Here is a 25,173-nt window from a genome sequence, read left to right as displayed (position 1 = left end):
CCTCAAACAATGCAAGCTCTGAGCTCACCGACTCCGTCCTGACTCCGTCACTGAGCCGTTGCCCGCACCGCGACTGGTGGACACCGTGACTCGTACTGGTCTGACCAACGCAGTCACTGCTGCTGACTTCGAGTCCTGTGAACACACCGGACTCTGGACACTATCTTGCATGCTTCGCGACGCACCGCCCGCCTCACACCGCTGTCCTGACTGATCGACGCCAGCTCCTGAACTCCGGCCCTGTCGCCGCACCGCAAGCTGGAAGCACCTCAACAAAGCACCGTCTCGCCCTACAACGCAAGTCTTGGATCCACCAACTCCGTCAACGGGCCGCTGTCTGCACCGCATCGAGGGACAACGTGTTTGCAATGCTTTCTTTTCTGCACCACGACGAACCCCGGAACCGGCTCGCATGTCCATGCCGGCTGCATCAAGTAAAAGGTACTGTGACTGAGTCTGTCGACATTTGAGTGTGCCCTGACCGCCGTGGTCCGCTGGATTTGTTAGACTCTGTGTTATTTCAACAACGCTGTAGCTGGACAGGGCTACCGACTCTCACAGAACTTTGATTTCAGCCTTTTTAAACAGAACTCTTGATCTTGAATAGTATTGTGGATTATTTTTGTCGTTTATTGGTCTTGTGGTAACTCTATATAAAAGAATACTTATTTTTTTATATAAAACCTTGTGTGGTGTCCATTTGTAGTGTTTTCACTGGGTTACTGTATGCGTTCACAAATGCTTTACACACTGCCTTTGAGATAAACCTGTCTGCCCAAGCCAAGCTACCAAGGGGGTGAGCAGGGGTTATTTTAGGAGTGTACCCCCCTTACCCTGACTAGAGGAGAGGGTCCCTACTCGTCACAAGTACCTACCTGTGCCAACTAGAGACCCCCAATTCTAACAGACCCCCTTCCAGAATTGTCCGTTAGGGTAGCATTGTTTAGGGTTGCAAACTTTAAACCACTCGCCATTGTGAAAACGTGCAGCAGCACATGAATCATAGTAAGCAGGCTCTACTAACACAGGTGCAGGTTGCCCGGTAACTGTCTCAGCATCAGCTGAGACCAAGGATCGTGTCAGTTCTTTTGAGCTCGTGACTTGGACTGTTGACCAATCATCATCTGCTGAGTTGGACTCCTTTATGAAGTCCTAGCCTTTCAGTTGGCGGGTGACAATAATGCATTTCTCCGAATATCACACAATTATATTATTTTACCAAACTGACAATTACACTATTAATTTTCAGTAGGTTTTATTTACATGCACTGCTTTGACCTTGTTTATCTTTTAGTTACATAGATAACATTTAGTTGTTTCCCTCATGCTATTGTCCTGACCAAAGAGAGGGTGTCATGTGTTTCCTAAACGGTCCAATGTGGTTTTCCCTTTCTTAGCCTAATCCTGCACGTTGTAGGATGAATTTCTTTTGCACACAATACTATATGAATATGCTTCCTTTTGTGCCACATTGTATTTTCAGACTGAACTGGATCATGTTTGCTTGTACGTTGTTTTTCCTGGGATATATTCTGAGCACGATAGACAAGGTCAAACAATAATGGCCCTTGTTATTCTCTCTTTTCAGACACTAGTACATAGACATAACACAAGAATGCAGATGGTGTTTGTGAACACACTATTCTTGTCATAACTGAGGACAGGAATTCTAGAAGACACACAGAACATGGTTTCTGAGGCATGAGTGCTGCGTTAACTGAGGTTGTAGAACATCCTCCTAGGTATGCCTAGGTACGGGGTCCGCCACTAATCCCAGAGATTTCTGCTATATAATCATTTAGCTTTAGAAGAGGGGAGCAGGCTTGCCTGTCTTTTAATAGGACAGAGTTCTTTTTGGTATATGGTTTGTTAACCGGGCTAATAATATTTTTAATGTGCATTTGCTGTTTATTTGTGGTGTGAATACTGCATCATAGAGCACAATAGTTTAAGTACATATCATATGCTTCCTTCGTGTTTATTATCATATTGTGGACAAGTAAAAGTGAGTGACCAAAAGGGTAACCGCAATCTCTGAGAGGATAGAGTGTGTTGTGTTCTGGGGTGTCAACTCACTTATTTCTCTGGAACGGTTAGGAGGGCAAGTCGGGGATTATAGTTAGTCAGACTTGGGAAGTTAACCTACTTGCCACACCCAAACCTTCCTTTTTATTACATACAGGTCACCCCTATGGTCGGCCCTGGACAGGGTATTTAAAAAGTAGAACATGTACTTTAAAGGTTTACTTGTCCAGGAAGCGCAATTTCCAATGGCAGCCAGATTCATCATTCTCCCGTTTTGCGAGCCCCTAATAGCGATTCATAAGGAATCGCTATTAAGGACTTGCAAAACGGGATTCATGTAGGAATTGCAAAAAATATTGCGATTCCTACATGTTCCTTATTTGCGATTAGCAAATTGCTAATCGCAAATAAGGAATAACTCCCCATGCATTCCTATGGGCCTACAGGCCCATAGGAATGCATGGGGAGTTATTCCTTATTTGCAATTAGCAATTAGCTAATCGCAAATAAGGATGCGATTTCAAGGGTGCAGGGGCGTCCAAAGGACACCCTGTAGCACTCCTGAAATGTAATCTACATAGGTGTTGCGCACACACATGTCCAAAGGACATGTGTGTGTGTAACATGCAACTTAGAAAAATGCATTTAAATGCATTTTTCTAAGTTTTTGCTATTTACCACGAGGTCTGACCTCTCGGTAACTAGCGGCCCAAAATTGCAATTTCGCAATTTTAAAATGATTCATGAATTGCATTTAAGTAATCTCAAATAGAGATTCCTTAAATGCAACTCTTCGCAAATGTGAGAATTATTTAATAGCAAATTTTGCATTTGGGATGATGAATCCCAAATGCAAAAATTGCACTCGCAAATGGCAAGATTCTGAGAATCTTGCCCTTTGCAAGTGCAATTTGGCTTGATGAATCAGGCTGCATGGTATCCTTAAATGTGGCATTCCTGGTATCCCAATTTAAAAACACACCTTATAGTGAAGTTGGTTTTTAGATTGCAATCCTGAAAATGCCACTTTTCTTACTTGAACCATTTGGGACCAGATGTACTAACATAAGGAATACTCATTTCCTAATTGATATTTATCCTGCAATTTGTGACCCATTAGGAATTGCAGCCATCAAAGGGATGTGGCCTGCTGAGGTCAGCAGACCACCATGTCTGTGATTGCTTTCTAATAAAGCAATCATTTTTATTTTTAAAAATGTTTAAGAATAAAATAATAAAACTTTGCAGTTTGGCTTTTTAAGAGTAGGCAGTGGTCTGAGGGACCACTGCCTACTCTTAAAAATATTTTTTTTCCATTCTCAAAGAGGAAGGGGTCCACCTAGGGACCTGTTCCTATTTGCCAATGGGTTACCACCTCCTTCAAGGAGGTGGTGAAATAGGAATGTTTTGGGACTTTAATTCGGTCGCAAAACATTCAGATACCTGTATTTTGAAGGGACGCCTTAAACACACACCATTCAAATATCGAATCGCAAACACAAATTGCGATTTGGCAATGTAATACCGAATAACAATTTGTGTTTTGTACATATGTAAAAGCACTTTTGCGTTCAGAAATGGCCCAATCTGCAGTTTCCGACCACAAAATTGATTCATACAGGTGGCCCTTGGTGCCTTCTGCCTGTGTCTGGAATACATGCCTGGGGTGGGTGACAGCTGTCTTCCTGCATTGCCTCTAGACAGCCACACACAAAGAGAAGGTACTTGTGACTGAATAGCCATGTGCATGTTGATGGGTCATACTGAGCAGGACGGGAGGGAGGAGCTGACACTTTACACCTGAAGGGCTGTGTTCTATCCCCATGCATACCCTTCTTTAGTGAGTCTGGAGCCAGGGCAGGAAAGGCTGGGTATTGTGCACTTCAAAGAATCTCTTTTAAGTCTACCTACTTCAGAGGCCCCACTGGGTATGAGTATTGGATCTCTGATGCCACCAAGTCAGAACATTGCTGGAACTGGGAACATTCTAGCAGGAAGGACTGATGTGCTGTAGGAGGGGCTGCCATGTTGCTAAAATGTTTACTGTGTTTTCCTGTCACCTGCTGCTTCTTGACTGGGAGTGAGAAAGACTGGACCTGCATCTCTACATCCCAGAACCTAAGTAATCTCCAAGGGCTTGGTGGCTTGCCTCCTGCTTCTCAAGTCTCAGGGATATCAAAGTCTTCACCTCTTTTCTTCCACCCAGCACCTGATTTTGCTTGCTGCAAGTCTTGGTCTGCGAACTGGTGCCAATCTAGTACAGGGCCCTTGGAAGTGAGTTTAAAGTGCTGATCCTGCCAAGAACCTGCACCTTGGCGTAGCTGCACCTATCAGAACCTACGTATTGCCTACTGCGAGATCAGGATCGAAGCATTAATGCTGCTGCAGGGACTGGGTAGGAGCATTGCAGCACCCTCCCAACTGTGTGGGGATTATCGGCCCATCGCTCGACTGCATCCAGCATTTTGTGCTGCAACAAGCATGAAGGTAATTTCGCTCAGCGGGCTACATGGGTCCTTTAGCTGGCCTTCACTCCATCACCGGTGACCTGAGCTCTTGACTTTGTCCCAGTCCAGCGCAACCATTTTACCCCCTTAAGCACTATTTGCTACTAAGCACTATTTTGACATTTAATATTTGAAAATTCATATCTTGACTTCTACTTATTGGATTTTTGTCGTTTTGTTCAGAATATAATTATCTATTTTTCTAAACTGGTGTGCTTCTTTGTGTGTTTGATGTGTTGCACAAATACTTTACATATTGCCTCTTAATTTAAGCTTTCCTGTTCTATGCCAAGCTACCAGAGGGGGGGCACAGGTTAATTTTTGCTGTGTATGTGACTTACACTGACTAAGATTATGGTTCCTGCTTGGACAGGGTGCATGCCTCTGCTAAACAGAAACCCAATTTCTAACAATCCCTAACAAATATACCTGCGCACCAACAGACTATGACGTTCTTCCACGTAACCTCAGCAGCACACCTGTCATGTAGTGAACTCACCAGAGTTATGTGTGCTAAAGCGCGGAACATTACATGACTGGACTTCCTTTACAATAGGGTTAAACAAATATTATTTCACACATCCTCATATATATATTCAGATTTGTCCACTCGCCTGTTCCTTACAACTACTTTGGCAGAATTCTGCTGCTAAATAATTCAGCCAATCCGCAAAATTACAACTTTTCAAACATTTTTTACAATACGTGGGAATTTTGAACTTCTCCAAAATATTTGAGGAATGGAGCTAGAATAGTACATTGGAGTTCTTGACTATTTTGTGAATAGTGGCACTTTACCCCGGGCTGGGTGTCAGCCTGTACTTAAAGTCTTCTACAATAGTATATCCAGTAAAATGTATTTGCTATTTGTTTCATATTGCAATTTGAATAACCTTATGTTCTGGACTTGGAGCAGCAGAAAATGATTTTTTTTGGAGGTACAGTGTTTGCCATCATATTAGGCAAAGCGAACATCTACACAGAGCATACATTCAAAGAAATGTAAATATATAAATATATCCATACATAAGATGCCGTGAAAAAAAAAAGAAATTCAACTTTGACCCTTAGCAGACATATTCACGGAGGCGCTAGTTGGCGCACTGGCAAGATGGGCGCACTAGTGTGAGGCTCCTGCAGCCCGGTGCTTTTATCCTGGCATTTAACCTGCTTACTGACCCATCAAGCGTCTGAAAAATGGCTGGCTGAAAGAGCTACACCCCGACTGGCTCGCTGAAATTTTGGAGAGGATTGGACTTGCCCTGCCCTTATCCTTGCATGCAGAAGATTTGGCCGAAGTGCGGTGCGAGCTTGACTGCGAAGCAGGTGTGGGTGCGGGAACTAACGGAGACCGAGGCTGCACTGGGGACATCCAGGCCCAATGTGGTGACATGAACGGTGAAGGCGGGAGCAGTGGCCCTGGACACTGCACGTAAACTGAGTCGGAGCAGCGCTCGGTGGGTGCAGACATCGAGATCCATTGGCAAGAGGCAGACAGTATTGTGGCAGCGGCGCAGAGGCATAGTCGGTGAACGAGGTGAAATTGAGTGAGCAGCGGTGGCGCTGGTGATTTGTGGCGTCAGGAGAGAGCATTCCTCGCTGTCCGTGTGCGTGTGGAGCTGCATCGATGGCCTGATAAAGGGAAGGCAGGGCACTGGGGCATGCTTGAATGCGAGGCGGCTGCTGAGACCTGTGGGACTGTACCCGTTGCCGTGGCCCCCCCTGCGTGGCCCGATTGCATTTTGAAGGTGACGATGCGGAGAGCGGCTGCCTTTTGAGATCCCGAATGAGGTGAGGAAGGGGTGCGGATACTCGGAAGTGTGACCCCCTCTCACTGTGCAACTGAGGCTGGATAAAACTCTACCCTTGGCGCCATTTTCTAACGGAGGTAGTGCAGGCGCCATTTTATGGAGAGGAACGGCGGGAAGAACACTCGGTGGCCCTGGAGGCATACGCTACTTGGATGGCCGGAGAGCTATTCCCCTACAATTGCAGGATGTCACACTGAGGAAATGCACTCCAGAACTGGTGCCTCCCCTAGTCAACGTGTTTCTCTCTCTTGTGCTGAATTTGATGCACCAAGCAATTAGGTCTGGCGACTGTATGCTCCATGTCTATTAGATACTGCCTTTCAGGAAGAACCGAGGGAGGAGGTGCACGATTTTTTTGTACGTAACAAAGGAACGGTGGATACAGTAGAAACTATCTGGGAAGCATTCAAGGTCACACTACGCAGTTTTTGCATATCAAAGGAGGCAGGGGTGCTCAAACATATCACTAACACACTACACAAACTAGAGGTCAAACTTAAAGCAGTGGACGCGGAGATGGCCGTAGGCCCGAATACTTCCACTCAAGTTCAGTTTCGGGAAACACTCACGGAATATATAGATACAGCGCAGAGGGAAACTCGATTTAGAGGAAAATATTGGGTTGCCAGATGTTACGGAGAGGGGGAGAGACCAGGAAGGGCCTTAGCACAAATAGTCAGGCAGCCTCGCTGCTCGGTCTATGTTATAGAATTTCAAGATCTAGGTGGGATGGTATATTGTGACACGGCTAACATTTTAAATGCCTTCACACAACATTACACTTGACTCTACACCACACAACGCAGAGACGACTTGGATCTAGAGAGTTATCTGGGGGACGTAATGCTGGGCTGGCTGAGCGACGTGCAACGTACCTTTTTATGTGCACCATTTGAATTGGATGAAGTTTGCGAGGCCATTATGGGTATGCAGTCAAAAGCCACAGGGACGGATGGAAATCCGGTGGAATTCAACCAAACATATATAGATCCGATGGCCCCCATTCTTCGGGAAGTGTATGAAGAGTCACTCGAGGTGGGAGTTCTCCCCGCGTCCATGCGGGAGGCGCTAATAATTTCATTACTCAAGCCAGGAAAGACGCCTCAACGCTGTGACACATATAGGCCACTGTCTCTCCTCAATTGTGATGTCAAGATTCTAGCTAAGGTAATCGCAAACCGATTGAGCCTACTGATTTTGATACTGCCTGACCAATAGGGTTTTGTCCCCGGGAGGGCTACATCCCACAACTTGAGAACACTCTTTGCCATACTGAACAATGTCTCGCCCTATCTACCCCTGGCCGCAGTGTTTTTGGATGTCACTAAGGCTTTTGATTCAATTGAATGGGACTATATATTTGGGGTGATGTCGCGAATGGGGTTCCCTCCCCTCTTTCTCTCATGAATCAGGCTATTGTATCAGGCACCGGTTGCTAAAGGGCTTATTAACGGGCGCACGTCTCAGATGTTCCAAATTAGCAGGGGTACCCGGCAGGGGTGCCCGCTCTCCCCCTGCTGTTCGCCATCGCGGTAGAACCATTGGCAGCAAAACTGAGGCAGCATCACAAGGAAAAGGCACTGCGTTGTAATATGCGGCAAATACTTATATCATTATATGCTGATGAAATCACCCTGTACATTCGAGATCCACAGCAGAATTTGAACCCGATCCTTAGCGAATTTATAGTTTTTGGGAAATTGTCGGGGAACCAGATCAACTGCGGGAAATCGAGTATTTTCCCGCCAACGACTGCTACAACTCGCTTCTCGCTAGATTATCCATTAGAATGGTGTGATGGTGAACTACGTTATTTGGGAATCCGGGTCACCAGGGATAGAGAGGAACTTATGAGGTTAAATTATGGCACTGCGATAACTGGCATATCGGAATGTGTGACCCGCTGGATTGCATTACCCCTATCAATGGCGGGAACAGCATCACTAATTAAAATAGTGGTACTCCCACAGTTACTCTACCTTTTTTTTCAAAATTCCGTATTTTTCGGGGGCTTTCTTCTTTAAGACACTAAGGTCGGAGCTGACGCACCTAGTGTGGGGAGGTAGGCAGCCGAGACTGCAATGGAACTTACTTATACAGCCGTATTCACAAGGGGGGTTTGGGATACCAAATTTTGAACTTCATTATATTAGTGCGCAGGCTCACTATGCGTGGTTCTGGATGGCACAGCCGAGGTATATGCCGCAGGTTGCGGCGGAGCATTGACTGGCACACCCCATTCCTATTGACGGTGCACTGTACGAAGTGACTAGTTCCAGGGACAGGATGCCTACCACCATCACATGTACGATTGCAGCATGGCAACGTATTGGACGCATGCTGAATGCCACCTTTTTATACTCTCCATTATTGCCTCTCACTTATCATCTGAACATGCCCCTTCTTCAAGAAACAATATTTTGTAAATTTAGAGAGTGCACCCACATTTGCACATGGGGGGATCTGTATCAGGACGGCCGCTTTTGCACTGCGGACCAAGTATTACAGGGAATACAGAACACCCCACTTGACTTATTTCTCTAACTCGCCTTAGGCAGGGGATATGGTCTCTTACCCCTGACTTCCCAGCTGAACCGCAGACTTTAGTGCTGCTGCAAATGATGCTGCAGAATGTGACGGCTAAGCACCTTGTCTCCTTGATTTACAAGGCAGTTGACACGCAGAGAGAACTGCCGGCTACAGTATCCAGTGTCCGATGGTGTGAGGAACTGGGGTATGAGATAATGGATGACCACTGGGAATATTGTTGTTTGTAGATGGAAAGGGTGTCAGCCAGTAGTAGGCTCCGCATCATACACTATAAATTCCTGCACAGAGCGCACTACACTCCAGTCAGGCTACACAAGTACCAACTAAGGGACTCGGACAGGTGCGATAGATGTCATGTCCCTGGAGCGTGTTTTTTGCATCTGGCGTGGAATTGTTAGTGGATGAATGACTATTGGGTGCAAGTCTTTGATGCTTTGACATTGATGATTAATATACATGCGGAACCCACCCGATAGATGGCTCTACTGGACTATGTTAAACCCCTACAGGCGGTGCATCGCAAATATGTCGCCCTTGAACTACTAATTGCTAAGAGACGGGTGGCCAGCCGCTGTGGGTGGGGACAGGACCTCAAATTTAAGGATTGGATAGCCGACTTAGTGACTTGCCAAGAGTGCCTTGCTACATATGCTGAACTGTTGCCGGGCGCTTCTCGACCCAGGGACATATGGGTCCCCTTGACATGTTATTTACTGGCGCATCTGCAGGACCCGGAGCAGGCGAGCAGAGCCACTCCTCCGCGCTAACAAGTCGGAGGTATACGTGTTGTAACCGAAACTGAGCAGGAAAGGGACACCGGATAAAGACTATGTGTACTAACTGTTAATAGAGGGTATGGTATCAAAACTGAAAACTGTAAGGTGAACCATGGTAATGATGTGATGTATGTGTGCATTGGAAATGGGAACCTGTAACTTGAAATGAAAGGAGCTAATCTACCTCTGGTACTTTGACCAGGATAATGTTATGCTCTGATACAATATACATAGAGTTGATGCGTCAGGAATAACGTGAGTGCTGTCGTGACCACACTGTACCACTGAATGTTTGTAATGATGCTATTGATACCAAATGTATGAGCAGAAATGTCAATAAAAAGAAGTTTAAAAAAAAATAAAAAGACATTCACCCCAAGCAGTGTATCAACCCTCTTGAGCCCTCATTTACCATTTAAAGTCCCCAAATATTACCAAATGACTTCAAATTTTCCAGACATAACAGCAAACATCCTTTCGCTTTCCCTCACCATATTATTTTCTCCCTCCAGTCCACAAAACAGGATACAAGCTTCAACCTCCGTTTCTGCAAAATCAGTGACGGAGCCATCAGTACAGCAGTAAATACTAGCTTCTGAACTTTTATTGGTGTATCAGGCTTACACCAACAAGTGCCAGCACATGGTTTTGTGGTATTTTGATCCCTAGCAGATTTTCTAGAAATGTGTAATTATTGCCCAACAAATTGCAGAGATTACAGCAGACCCATACTAGTTGGGCCTCTTATCCGCTATTTATCATTTCACAACTAAAACACTGGATCAAGCAATTTGATTTCATTTATGCAAAAACTGGGGAGTCCTATATATCAGCAATTTTGCAAAGTACTATATTTTGCGGTAATTGGCCCCCCTCATGGTTGAAAAGTTAAACTCATTGATAGTTGACCATACATCCTTAGCTATTGTCACATTCTCTTCCCTAATTCATTTCACCAAAACTTGCTCATACATATCTACTTACTCTTAGGACATTAAAGATCGACTACGTTAAGCTAGTTTCCTGATGCTAGAATTTTCCAATAATTTACCACAAGCTCTCTCTTGTTTGGCAGAACTTTGGGATCGATATTTCGTAACACCTTGAGCAGGATCAATAGAACCACTACAGCCATACTTTCACATAGGTTATCAGTAGGGTATACAGACAAAATATCGAATCAAAAATATAGAATAGCACAAATATCGAAGTCAAAATATAGAATGGACAAAATATCGAATGGACAGAATATAGTCAACAAAAATATCGAATTTAAGGTAAGTAGTTTAATATCGATTTTCATAAATATAGAAAGTCAAAATATCGAAGTATATAATATAGGTATTAAATATATCAAATGTTTAATAATATTTAATTTTTTTAAGTGTTTTGTATGTTAGTATATGTGTGAAAAGTGTATATTTATTTGATCATTTATTTTACGTAATGAATTTTATGTTATTTAATTATTGCGTAATTTAATTCTGTAGCGGGTTGTGGGTTTATAGGGGAATAGGGTGGGAAGTAATTTAATTATAATTAATTAAATATTTAAATGTATTTATTGGTATTTATTTTGAATTAATTGTTAATTAATTTTTAATTGTTAATTAATTACATTTTAATTGGTAATTAATTTTTATTAATTGAAGAATTGATAATTATGTTAATTTTATAAATGTATTTCCCGTAGCGGGTTGTGGGTTTATAGGGGAATAGGGTGGGAAGTAATTTCATTGAAATTAATTAAATATTTTAATTTATTTATTGGTATTTATTTTGAATTAATTGTTAATTAATTTTCAATTCCTAATTAATTAATTGTTAATTAGTAATTAATTTGTATTAATAGGTAATGAATGTTAATAATTAATTTTTATTTGTATTTGTAATTGATTAATTATTATATTATATTAAATTGGTAATTACTGTTAAATATTTTTTTAGTGGTATTACTATTTAATTTATTTTTATTAATACATGAATTATTTACTTTCCCTACTGTTGCACTCACTGGAGTGGGAATAGTAATTTTTACCCCTACGCTATCCAACGCTTTCCCTACTGTTGCACTCTCTGGAGTGGGAATAGTAATTTTTACCCCTACGCTATCCAACGCTTTCCCTACTGTTGCACTCTCTGGAGTGGGAATATTAATTTTTACCCCTACACTATCCAACGCTTTCCCTACTGTTGCAGTCTCTGGAGTGGGAATATAAATGTATACCCCTACGCTATCCAACGCTTTCCCTACTGTTGCACTCTCTGGAGTGGGAATAGTATTTTTTACCCCTACGCTATCCAACGCTTTCCCTACTGTTGCACTCTCTGGAGTGGAAATAGTAATTTTTACCCCTGCGCTATCCAACGCTTTCCCTACTGTTGCACTCTCTGGAGTGGGAATAGTCATTTTCACCCCTATGCCATCCAACGCTTTTGCTACTGTTACACTCACTGGAGTGGGAATAGTAATTTTTACCCCTACGCTATCCAAAGCTTTCCCTACTTTTGCACTCTCTGGAGTGGGAATAGCAATGTTTACCCCTACGCTATCCAACGCTTTCCCTACTGTTGCACTCTCTGGAGTGGGAATAGTAATTTTTACTCCTACGCTATCAAACGCTTTCCCTACTGTTGCACTCACTGGAGTGGGAATAGTAATTTTTACCTCTACGCTATCCAACGCTTTCCCTACTGTTGTACTCACTGGAGTGGTAATAGTAAATTTTACCCTCCCGCTATCCTACGGTAAAAATATTCTATATTTTTTTTTAAATATTATGTTAATACATATACATGTTTTGACTTAAATTAATTATTTAATAATTTTAATGTTATTTAATTATTTTTAAGTATATTTTAGTTAAATATTTTTAATATTTCATTAATTTAAAATTATTTTTAAGACATTTAAAAAAATTCGATATTCTGACTAACTATATTTTTTTTAACTATATTTTTGATTCGATATTTTTGTACTTACCTGTTTGTAGATAGGAATTCGATATTTTTGTATTCGATATTTTATCCTCGATATTTGTGTAATTCTATATTAGTGTAATCAATATTATGTCAGTGATCCTATCAGTAGCTCTCTCTCATGCCAAGTTTTCCATCTATCATTCTGTAGGAAATCTTCCAGTTTCAGAAATCCATTCCTTCCCCTTCTAGCCACTATTGTTGGATCCATAGTGGCACCTCCCATCTAATTCTAGTTGACTCAATAGAGTTTCTGAATTCACATAGGAAATGCCAAAAACTGTGCTGTTTTCTTGAGGAGCCCTTGTAATATCTTGTGTTGGCCTTTTTGAAGAACTTTAATAAGTGTTGGAAGGTCTCTAACTTGATTTTCTTCCAGCACTTATCAACTAATTTGTTTCTGGAGGTGGCTATATAAACTAAACGTCGTATTAAACCTGTGCATATACTGTGTAAAATGTGCAAAGTAACATGGGCCAGATTTACAAAGTAGTTTTTTGGTTGCAAAAAGCCTGATTCACAAAATTGGGCTATTTGCAACGGGAAAAATTATTTTTCGGATGTAAAAAAAATGCAAAATGTGATTTGGTAACTTGTTTGCATTTGCAATTCGGTATTTGACAGGGGCGTGTTTTGGTCGTCCCTTCCAAAAACCAAAGCGGTATAATATGTACTACTTTTTTTGCAACTGAATTCTGGTTGCAAAGCAGTATTACTTTAATGCAATTTAAAAAGTGGTGGTAACCCATTCGCAAATGAAAAGGGCCCCATTGGGGGCAATTTTCGTTTGAGAATGATGAAAAAATATTTATTAAGAGCAGGCCATGGTCTCAAACGTTTTATTTTTTTCCTTTTAAACACATCCCATTTTCTTTTAAGGAAAACTCGATGATAAAAAAAAAAGATTGCATTATTGTACAGTAATCACAGCAGGACCCCATCTCTGTGATGGGAGAAATCCTACTAGGACATACCTCATTATTATGAATGAAGTAGGTCTATTTGCAACTAGTTAGGAATAGCTAATGAAACTCAAAAGTGTTACATTCATTAGGAATAGCGATTTCGTCTTTGATACTCGCAGGATAATAGCAATTAGGAAATCGCTATTCCTAATCTTGTACATCTGGCCCCAAGTCCTGAAACAAGGAAGAGTTAGCGCTCCTTCCTCCATGCACATATATATAAAGAGCTTGGTACAATCCTTTGGCTGGCTTTGTTCCATGTAAAAGATAGCAGATTGAACTTATAAAAAAGTGAATAAAGGGAGAACTGCCATTTTTTAATAAGGCAACCCATCCCAGCAGTGTAAGAGGAAGCAACATCCATCTAGATAACAAATATTTAACCTTAATCATAGCGGTCTATAATTCAAATACTATAACTCATTCACATCCTCAGTAAAGTATGCTCCCAAATAGCGCTTAGGGCAAGATAACATACAGCTTCAAAACTTTGGAGGAAGCTCTTTGGCTGTGCAGTTACAAAAGATAACATTGCTTTTCCCTTTATTCACCTTCTACGTTCTACCATGCCAACCTTTGGAAAACTGAGACAATATCGACCACTCTTGCCTGCATTATCTTCCATGGGGCTGGTAGAAGCATGATATCATCAGCGTACACCTTCATTTTTGCCATTGAAGGTAAAGTGCTTGAATTATTATATCGTTTCAAACTGCTATTGCCGGGGATTCAATAAAAAGAGCAAAAGAACTGGTGAGAGTGAGCAGACTTGCCTTGTTCCTCACTGGACTCTAGGAGAGCCAGCGTCCGTAGAATTTAAAATTAACCTAGCTTCTATACACACTTTTAATACAATTTTTTGACTGGGGAGAAAAACCTGTTTTCCAAGTATGACAAAATGGATCTTCCAGACCACCAGGTCGAACGCCTTTTTTGTGTCCAACAATAGATTCGCCGCTGAGATCTGATTAACAGTAAATGTGTCCAATGCCTTTATTAAATAATTAGTATTAGTACTCAATTGCCGCCCAGCTATAAAGTCATTTTGGTCCTAATGTATTTGATAGGGGGTCAGATTATTAATTCTGTTTACCACCAGTTTCAGTACAATTTTATAATCTGTATTTAGAAGGGTAATCTGGTGATATGAATTTGCATCAGATGAATCTTTACCCTTTTTGAGAAAGCTAAAAATCTTAAATATCCTAAAAAAAATCTAATTAACAACCTCCAATGAATAAATATTTAAACCCGCTGCAAAGGTCTTATAAAATTCCACAGGGAATCCATTGGGGCTGCAGACTTTATCAAAAGGGACAATCCATAAACTTCTATCCGTAGCTGAAAGAACCAGTTTTGGAAGAAAATCTAAGAAGAAATTCAATTCAGATGAATTAACATTAGGCAATGCATTATAAATATGAATAAAATGTTCAATGAAAGGAACTTGGAATAGCAATTGTGTTTGGTGGGTTTTCATGTTAATTGATCCTTTTATCCTTATCCTTGTATTAAGGTAGATCCCTCCTACGAGGAAAAATGTATTACAATTCTTTCACTGGCTTTTACTTGAACTAAAATTCATACCTTCTGGCAATGTTCGTCCGTCAAAAAATGTCATTGGTTTGGATAGACTTCGCGAGATGGCAGGTACGGGTGGATAGAGGCGAAGGCACTCCTTGATGCACATAGTGGTGTAAGTCATCTTACCAAGATCATCCCTGAAATGGTTGGGATTGTTATTGTAAACATTGTGGGACAGGTTACAGAATGCAAAATGTTGTTTAAAGAGTAAATGACTAGTGTATAAAGCACTGCAGTACTTACATTGCCTTGCTCGGAGATAGATCACTCTTGTACAAACGAGGCTGCAATTGCTGTCTATCAAACTATTTTTGTAAGTTAACAAAGTCGCTTTCTACATACATTCATACAATTTATGATAACCTTAAAATATGATCTGGAAAGGTTTTAGCTTAAAATATTGCTACCTTCAACAGTTAAAAAAGACATTCATATATTAAAACCAAAAAATACTGAAATTATGTTTGCCTCTACAATCCTTACCTGGCACACAAGCCATGCAAACTATGAACTGCACACCCAATGGAATGCTGATGACCTCACTCTTGATGTGAAAAGCACTTATAAATGTTGTAAATACTCTTAAGGATGATGTTACATATCAAATTATCCTTAACACCATGAAAGCGATGACAAAGATTGTAGTGTCATTTAGTGGTAGAAAATATGTGTTGTTAGCTAATATCATTGTGCATTTAGGTGTTATTTATTGGTTTAAACATAGTGAGATCATAACCATTGCATCTGGTGTGTGAGTTATGCCTGACATGGCTGCTGTGCAAATTATGAACTGCATTCTAACCATAACTTGCAAATCTCACAAGTTTTTTTTGTTTTAATGTGTAATCATAACTGCACTTTACATTTAACTGTGTTTATTTCAGTGCATTTCTGAGTTTTTTTCCAACCAATGCTTAGGTCTTACAACGAGAGCTAACCTCATAACTTGACTTAAATCTTTGTTTTCCAGTTGTGTTTTTTCAGTTCATAAACCACATTCAACAGGCACTGCACCATGGGTGGCCAACCATCTCGGTATCCGTCCTTTGGCAGTGCCCAGTCATAGTAGGTTGCAGGGCTTGGACAAAGGCCAGGCTCTGCACCCAATGTGATGTGGGAGGACAGTCCCCCCCCCCCTTCTCCCCCCACTGCATATGATTCTTGAATCTAATTTCTTAGGGTTGATGGATCTTATGGAAGGGTTTATGAACCCCTGGCAAGTTTCATGGCCATGGACTGTGAATGTGCGGCAAGCGTAATGGACCTCTGTTGGGCCTCTATTGAGTCTTGCGGGCCTCTTGTTGAGGATATACAGAACACAAGAAAGGACCAACATGTCCATTACGGTATCAGAGGTTTGGGGGAGCGAATCCTGCTGAAACACTTGGGTGGTTTTTCTTTTTGAATGCATTCACTGTATTGGGATGTCCCATTAGTGTGGTAGAGGAGAATACAATTATGCAGCAGGGTGGAATAAATTATGTGGAAAGAAGAGGTAAATTATTCAGCATAATGCGCCACATTTTGTGATAGTATTACTTCATTATTTTGTTTTTTACACTTCTTAACACTGCCTGGGCATATATATCATACAGCAGTATCAGTTTGACATCCAGATACAGCAATAAGCAACTGGAAGATAACCACTTTGCAAAAGGGACTTTCACTGAGCGCACTATGTGTGTCGCCAAGTTTTTAGTAACTTGGAATCTTCTTGAGCCAGGGATTTTTTTGTTTGTTAAAATCTGCAGATTATGCTTAAAGATGGATAATGTGGGAAAAGAGGTAAATCCATAATAAAGCATCACAGCCGCAAACCCACGTAATTTCACTTGCCCTGGTTAAAGACCAGTTATGGTTACAAATTTTAATCGAAAAGCCACTATAATTTTTCAAGGTATGGTTAGGTCAAAACTCCATGCCTCGCACGACCACCATGCAAACCATATCTGTCCCACCGGAGGAGAATTACACATCACATTACCATTACCACTTTAAAAGTGACAATTCATAACCATAACTGCACTTTACCTGTAGTTAATTGGACAGCGCAATTCCTATGCGAGTTAAAATGGGAAATCTACTTTTTTGACTGCTCCCTTAAGTGTTCCACCCTTTGATCAATGTGAATGACACTCAAAATAACAAGAGGACATTAGACACAGTGACTGTCTACTGTGTGCTGGCTGCTGTTTTTTCTGTATCAGAGAGCAAAGAATCTTATGAGAAATAAAAAGGGAAAAGTCACTAGTCACTTTTTTGACACCACTCTGAACAATGCATTTCAAACCTGAGATTCTTCTTCATATGCCAAAGCACTTTCGGGAATGTGGTGTAGACAAACACTTTCAAAGATGGTTGTCTGGCCAGAGAGGTCTAACCAAACACATCCCAAGATGAAATAGAGTGTTTTCCTTTGATGTGAATTCCTATTCGAATCACACACAATCCATTATATTTTTGCATAAATATGTTTTTATTATATATTTATAAATGTATTTATATATAGAGCAATATACTTGAGGCATTTACATGTGATGGAAGCATCACAACGCATTCCCTTTTTTCCATCGCATTCTTTATCTGCTTGCTACTATATTTGTCTGTGACTTTTACTTCTTGCAGTTGGCACTTTCACTGGATCTACTTTTGTCATAGAGCCCTCCGTAGATGGCTGTTCCCAACCATTAAATGCCACTCCAGTGTTAAAGCCCTGAGTTGAAGGCCCTAAGCACTATATAGCAATCTTTGCCCTCTTCTGCTACCTTCACTACAGCCTGAAGCTGTGTACAGTGACTGGAGTAAGGTTGCTCTTGCTCTTGCTCCTCTTGCTCCTCTCTTCCGCCTCCTTTCTGCAGCAGCCTATTGTTTTTGCTACTCAGTGCCCATGAAGGCCAATCTTGCAGTGACCAGGAACTTAGATTGTGACAGTTTGGCTCAGGCAAAATTTCAGAAAGCGCTCAAAGAACAAGCACTTGGGCACCTGAAACCACGAGCATGGCCAATGGCACCTCACACAGCCAATAAGTCCTGCATGATCTCTAGTGGTCTGTGCCTAATGGACCCATAGGGTGTCTACCTGGGCGTGTCCCTCAAGCTCATGGAACAGTAGGTTTGCAGGGGCGGCCTAGAATTCTTTTGGGATGATCACTTCAAAAGTCCACCCCTCCCACTGTGACAGGCTGCTCCTCATGCCACCAAAGTGCACGAATGCCAATGTATGTGAAGCAGGTAATTTGGACTTCCCTCTTCAGGGTTCCATGGGCGTGAAGGAAATCATACTGATATATGCACAAGATACTTGAGAGTGCCAATATCATTCAGAGATGGGTGCCGTTTTTCCTGTTTATTCGCCTGGCTGACCTTCCTGATTGTGAGGAGGGTGTTTGAGAGACCTTTGAGAGACCTTTCACGGCCCCCGCTTCGCGGGCGCCGTTCACCGGACATCAGGGCTGATTTCTTTGACTTTGCTGAATCTGTGGGACTGCGAGGCCCAGCAGGCCACTTGCTACACACCTGCTGCCTCTTCCCACATTTGACACGCCCCCGCCTGCCTCCTTATCTTTCCTGCACGGCCCCCGCTCCTCGGGTGCCGTTTTTCCTGTTTATTCGCCAGGCTGACCTTCCTGATTGTGAGGAGGGTGTTTGAGAGACCTTTCACGGCCCCCGCTTCGCGGGCGCCGTTCACAGGACATCGGGGCTGATTTCTTTGACTTTGCTGAATCTGTGGGACTGCGAGGCTCAGCAGGCCACTTGCTACACACCTGCTGCCTCTTCCCACATTTGACACGCCCCCGCCTGCCTCCTTATCTTTCCTGCACGGCCCCCGCTCCTCGGGTGCCGTTTTTCCTGTTTATTCACCTGGCTGACCTTCCTGATTGTGAGGAGGGTGTTTGAGAGACCTTTCACGGCCCCCGCTTCGCGGGCGCCGTTCACCGGACATCGGGGCTGATTTCTTTGACTTTGCTGAATCTGTGGGACTGCGAGGCCCAGCAGGCCACTTGCTACACACCTGCTGCCTCTTCCCACATTTGACACGCCCCCGCCTGCCTCCTTATAATTTCATCATCATCACCTTCCCGCGACGCGGGATCGCGCGCGGGCTAAGCCCGGGCAAAGGGCGGGCCCTCTGTGGCCCTCCGAGGCCTGTAGAATCTGGTCTGGGCCACAGCTCTTGGTTCTGCATATTGTTCTGAAACCTGCTTTTAGTTTAGCTGCTTTGGGTCCATTTATTGTGAGTAACTTTGCTTACTTTTATATATTACTGATGGTTGCTTTTGATGTGGTAATTGCTGTTGTATATTGTATCAGCTAGTCTTTGATCCCCAGTATAGGAATGTGTACACGGGAAACTCGAAGCAAGGCTGCGGCTGGTGCTTCTAAGCTGACGGGCACATTGGACAACTTTATTGTGCGTACAAACACTCTAATTCATGAGGGGATTGCCCTCATGGAAAGAAGAGTGTCTCAGGATCTTGCTTTAGCTAGAGGATCATCTTTAGGCCCTATAGCCTCTGCTCGCACACCAAACAAAACTCAATGCACTCTCCAACTAGATCCTTCCCAAGCTACACCCGTGACCCACCCTATCACTATCAGCCAATCTGTACTCCCGGTTTCTGCTCCTCTGATGCCCTCCCAAGTAGCCCCTCTTACCCCTTCAATGGCTCTCTCGATAGCTATCGACGATCAAGAAACAACTATCGCACAAAGAGGTTTGAGGGAGGGCGCTATTCCGAAAAGCTTCCAAACATCAAGCAAGGATAGTGCTGATCCATTAGTTATAGTTGATGGGGCAGGAATTCCCAGTGATTCAACTAGTACTTTTTGTGGACCAGAGGTGGGGAGGGATATTGTGGTTACTATAGAAAATAGCGAAGGCAGAGCTGAGGGGTATCGTGTTTCACAACCTCTTTCATTGGGTATCCCTGATGATACAGCCTCAACCCCAAGCTTAGCAAATCTTCTTGAAGAGAGTAGCCTGGATGAATCCTTTGATGGGGCTGAAGACAGGAAAGGTATTTTTATGAGCTCTATAGCTGAGCTCATTAAATCCTTACTGTCCCCCTTGGAGTCTAGACTACAAGGCATCGAAGATCAACTGCAGGCCTTAAATCTGGAATTGAAAGCCAGACCAAAAGTTCCTGCCAAAAAGGCAACCGGTGGACCAGTATTGGCTGGCGCCAAACCACCATTGTCTAATACACAAGCTGCAGGGAAAAACCTTACCCCTCAAGTGTGTTCGTCTAAAATACCTCCAATCAAGGATAATGTAAATAGTAGTAACAAACTGCCCTCCACTGTGTCTAGTAAACCCCAGAAAGTAAACTGCCCTATTACTCCTGCCCCCAAACCTCCCATTACCCTTGATCCTAAACCTCCTTCATCCCATCCAGCGAATCTTAAAATACGCCGGAATATTAATTTGCCCCCTGATGCCCATCCCTATGTAATTGTTCTAACAGGTGTCCCTGAGCTTCCCCCCTCATCAACAGAAACATACTGGGCTCTTAAAAACAAAGTCTGCCACTGGTTAGATAGAAACTACCCACTTCCACCCAACATTCGTAGTAATCTACTTATGGTGGAGAGAGTACCATGGGTGGGTGAGAATCAAAAAAATCTCCAGGGTGACTGTGTTGTTGTTACATTTGAGGATCCGCGTACGGCGGAGTATATCCGTACTAGACCCCCATGTACCAACAACTCTCCCATTCTAGTTAAATTCCTCTCCTATTTCTATATGCTTGCAGACCATCGCAGCAATAGGTGGAGCTGGTTAAGGGCTCCAAACTGTATAAGAAGGGGGTCGAGAGAAGAGCCTTTTCATGATTATGATTTACATCAGTGGGATGGGGGCGAAGAAGGAGGGTGGAGCACAGTACAAAGGAGAGCAGGTAGGCCCCCTTTTGGGTTTAATCAGTTTCAGGGGGAATGGTATGGCCACCAGCATAACCCCCCTCCATTAGCTTGTTTTAATCGTTTTAGAGCCTTGGAAGCAGTCGATTGACATTCGATTCTTGTCTCCGGCCAAGAGGTTTTGAGGGAGGAGGTAGGGTCATTACAGGCTATATCTACATTTGGAAAAAAGTTTGAAGTGTCTGTGGATAATGTGGCCACTAGTATGATTGAACTGGATTGTACCCCATTACCTACAACCATTGTAACAACTGTAGCTCTTTCTTCAATTAACATCATTTCCTGGAATATAGCAGGATTAAGGAAAAATCTTGAAAATCCAGACTGGAATGATTTGATTGATCCCTTCCATATTTGTATGTTTCAGGAAACTTGGTGTTTATCCCCACAATATAAAAATGGGTACTCCACATATTTTGTCCCAGCAGTTTCTATAGGAAAAGGCCGCCCCTCAGGGGGTTTGCTTATCTGGGTAAAGGTGAACCTGAATTGCATTGTTACTACACATAACATTCAATCCAATGACATCTTGCATATTTCTCTGAAAAGCCCATATGGGGGCATTGTCCATCTGTTCTGTGTTTATGCAAGAGGGGTACAGGGTGGTTTAATCTCACAAACGATTGAGCTGTTAGATGTAAAACTGTCTGAGCTTCCACCCAGGTCTAAAATCTTGCTGGGGGGCGATTTTAATTGTACATTTGAACCCCTAGATGATGAGGATGTTTTGGGTTTAAATTCTGAGGATTGGAGACAGGCCATACCTCCTTTAGCGTTGGCCCCTATTAAGAAGTGGACTGCCAGAGCTATACAGTTGAATGCACTAGCTCTGGAGCATAATTTACGGGCACTAAATGGCCGGACTACTTCCGATCGTAATGGGGCAATGACCTATAATAGGATAAGCTGCCCATCGCGAATTGATTACATCTTTTTAGATGTTTATTCTTGGGCTAGTTTAAAAGATATGGAAGTCAGGCAGTCCTCAGATAGTGACCACAACCCACTATGTATGGAAATCAATTGGGCATACGGGTTTAGTAACAATGGGGGGTCAGAGATGGTCACGAAGGACGTTCTCCCCTCCAATTGTAACCGGAAACTGAGGTGGGATGTGATAAAATGTGAAGAGGAGAAAATTAACAGTGTCAGGGATTTAGTTAAAGCAGAAACCTCCAGCCTTGCATCGGTGGATTGGGGAGAGGTTTCCTCTGTGGGGCACAAATTATTGGGTCAGTATAAAAATCTTACAGATAAAATAGGAAAGTATTTCCTTAAAAACACCCAAAAGAACTCCGCGGTGGCTAATAGACCCCTGAAGGCGAACCCGTGGTATACAGCAGAATGTAGAGCCAAGAGGAAAGCCATTGGTTTAGCGATAAAACTAAAGGATCTGATGGCAGTAAAATTAGCTAGAAAGGAGTACCATGGCTCAATTGCCTCAGCAAAGAAAAACTGGGAGGAAGACCATTGGCAGCAGCTTAAAAATGCTGCCAATGGGAAGAACTCTACCATTTTCTGGAAATTGATTAACGCGTCAGACCGGAGGGGTGTTGACCCTATTTTAAATCATATTACTGAACAGCAATGGCACGCTCATTTTTTAAAATTGTATTGTGATGTTGCCGATCAAACTCCCCTGCTTCCCCCAGCAGACTATAGCAATGGCAACCCCAGTTTGGAGTTGACTGGTAATGAAATGATATTCTCCCAGCAAGAAGTTAAGGCCGCTATTTTAAACATACTCCCAGGTAAAGCGGCCGGACCAGAAAGTCTGCCCGGTGATCTTTTATTACATGATCCCTTAATCTGGGCAGAGTATATAGCAAGCTTAATGACTCTTATCCAGCTAGGTCATCCCGTCCCGGAATCATGGAAAGGGGCGGAGGTGATTACGATTTTCAAGAAAGGTAACTGAGAGGACCCTGCCAACTACAGACCAATTAGTTTAATTGACACTATTCAAAAGGTAGTTGGCAGGGTCATTATAAATCGAGTTGAGACATGGCTAATGGATAATGATATTCTTACCCATTTTCAGGCTGGTTTTAGGCGGAATGTGGGTGCAATGGATCAAGTCTTCCGGTTCTGTGCGGTCTATTGGAAGTCAGTATCAATTACTAAGGGCTCCCTGTATCTGGCTTTCATAGACCTGAAAACCGCGTTCGATGTTATCCCACGCGCCAAACTAAGGGAGGTTTTAGAAGCCATGGGGTTTCCTAGTTCCTTGCTGCAATTGGTTATCAAACTGCATGAGCACAACTATGCAAGGATACGTTGGGGGCACCAGGGTCAAATGACAGAGAAGGTACCAGTCAACAGGGGGATCCGGCAGGGATGCGTGATGGCTCCGACATTGTTCTCCCTCTTTATAAATGGGGTGGTGGACCATTTGAGGGAGGACCCGGCGGATGCCCCCGTCCTTGCCGGGGAGAAAACACCGACACTTCTCTTTGCGGACGATACCCTCCTGATGTCCAAGACCCCAAGGGTCTTCAAAAACTGCTTGACCGTTTTTCCCTCTTTTGTAATGATCGTGGGTTAACAGTCAACACTTTGAAGACAAAGCTAATGGTTCTATCCCCAAACAGAAAGGTTAGGAAGGTTCATCTTACCCTGTGTGGATCCCCCTTAGAGGTGGTGAACGAATTTGATTACCTCGGGGTGAGGCTGTCCAACAACATGAGCTGGGATTCCCATATTTCAAAAAGGGTACTAAATCTTAAAAGGGTGTCCGGTGCAATATTAAAGAATCAGCGCCTCTCTATTAGTAGACCGGTCGCCCCTGCCTTGGTAGTCTATGAAGGGAAGGCTTTAGCCTCGGCAGTTTATGGCTCCGAATTATGGGGTGCTGAAAATACTAAGGCACTGGTAACTGCAGAAAATAAGTTCATCAGAGATTTAGTCTCACTTCCAGTTTCTACCCCTTTGTTACCATTATTTTTTGATATGGGTAAAAAATCAATCTCGGACAAAGTTCAACTAAGGCCGCTGCTATTCTGGGTGCGTCTTAGAAGAACCCAGGAACTAGCCGGGTATGCCCGAGCGTTGGATGAGCTAATAACCTTAAATGTTTCTCACCAAATAAAGTGGCTTAACAATCTTAAGGAATTAGTAATATCAATAGGCCTGGAGGAGTCCTGGGTGTCACAAGTCTCTCCTGCAAAGCAAATTGTAAAGAAACTATATAGGGAATGGGTTGAGGCCAAGATTAATAACAACTCAAACCTGGGGACTTTAACGATGAACTTTCTTGACCACAAACCCTCTATGAAATTGGAACCATTCCTGGATTTTATCCAAGTAGCCAGAGAAAGAACTTTGTTCTTGAAACTAAGATATGGCACTCTCCCTCTTAAAAATTTTTTGGTAAGGTGGTAGACCAAGGGGGGGGATTGAACTAAAATGCCCCGGCTGCCAATGTCCAGAAGAATCTCTTGGCCATTTTTTATTTGCCTGTTCAGCCTACAAATCCATTAGGGCTAAATGGTTGAAACCTGTATGCAGGGAGTTGGGTGTAAAAGACCATAGGTCAGCACTACGTATTATTTTAACCAACACTGTTTCCATGTACATTGTCTGTGGGGTTGCAAAATATTTGGGGGTGCCTGGATAATATGTTCTAGACTGTTGGGTAACGCATAAAAACTTTTTAACAAGCAAGCATTGTTTTAAAACTTTGTTTTTCTTTGTGTTTTTTAACTTGCTATTTACTGCTCTGGATGTAATTGTAGTACTTTGGATGGATTGTTTTTTTATGTATTTATATGTTTGTACTTTTATGATAATTATCTATCGAATAAAGTATTACAACATTCAGAGATGATGAGTTGGTTAGTGAATCTACTGCCCTCACAGTGTAAAACAAATACCCATATGGCTTGCTACAGCAGCCGTTAGGAAGTTCCCGTCAATAAGCATGTCATACTGATAACTGGGCTAGCCTGATTACACAAACCTCGTGGGACTCCCTTAGACAAACTGAAGCTAGGTGGCAAATCACACAAGACTATGAGCCCACATGTCGCCCCTTTGTACATTCATTGTGCATATACGC

General features: G+C 42.7%; 1 protein-coding gene across 1 annotated transcript in view; it reads right to left on the bottom strand.

Moving 5' to 3' along the window:
• Positions 1–25,173, bottom strand: part of LOC144799963 (cytochrome P450 4B1-like) — a 306,599-nt gene that overhangs the window by 69,913 nt on the left and 211,513 nt on the right. Inside the window, exon 9 of the mRNA XM_078671608.1 lies at positions 15,201–15,334. Coding sequence (XP_078527734.1) covers positions 15,201–15,334 — 134 coding nt within the window. The remainder of the gene's footprint in view (positions 1–15,200; positions 15,335–25,173) is intronic.

The sequence above is a fragment of the Lissotriton helveticus genome, chromosome 1_2 (genome assembly GCF_964261635.1).
Source record: "Lissotriton helveticus chromosome 1_2, aLisHel1.1, whole genome shotgun sequence".
NCBI classification, from domain to species: domain Eukaryota; kingdom Metazoa; phylum Chordata; class Amphibia; order Caudata; family Salamandridae; genus Lissotriton; species Lissotriton helveticus.
The sequence above is the reverse complement of the archived record's forward strand: the minus strand, read 5'-3'. Positions and strand labels throughout refer to the sequence as shown.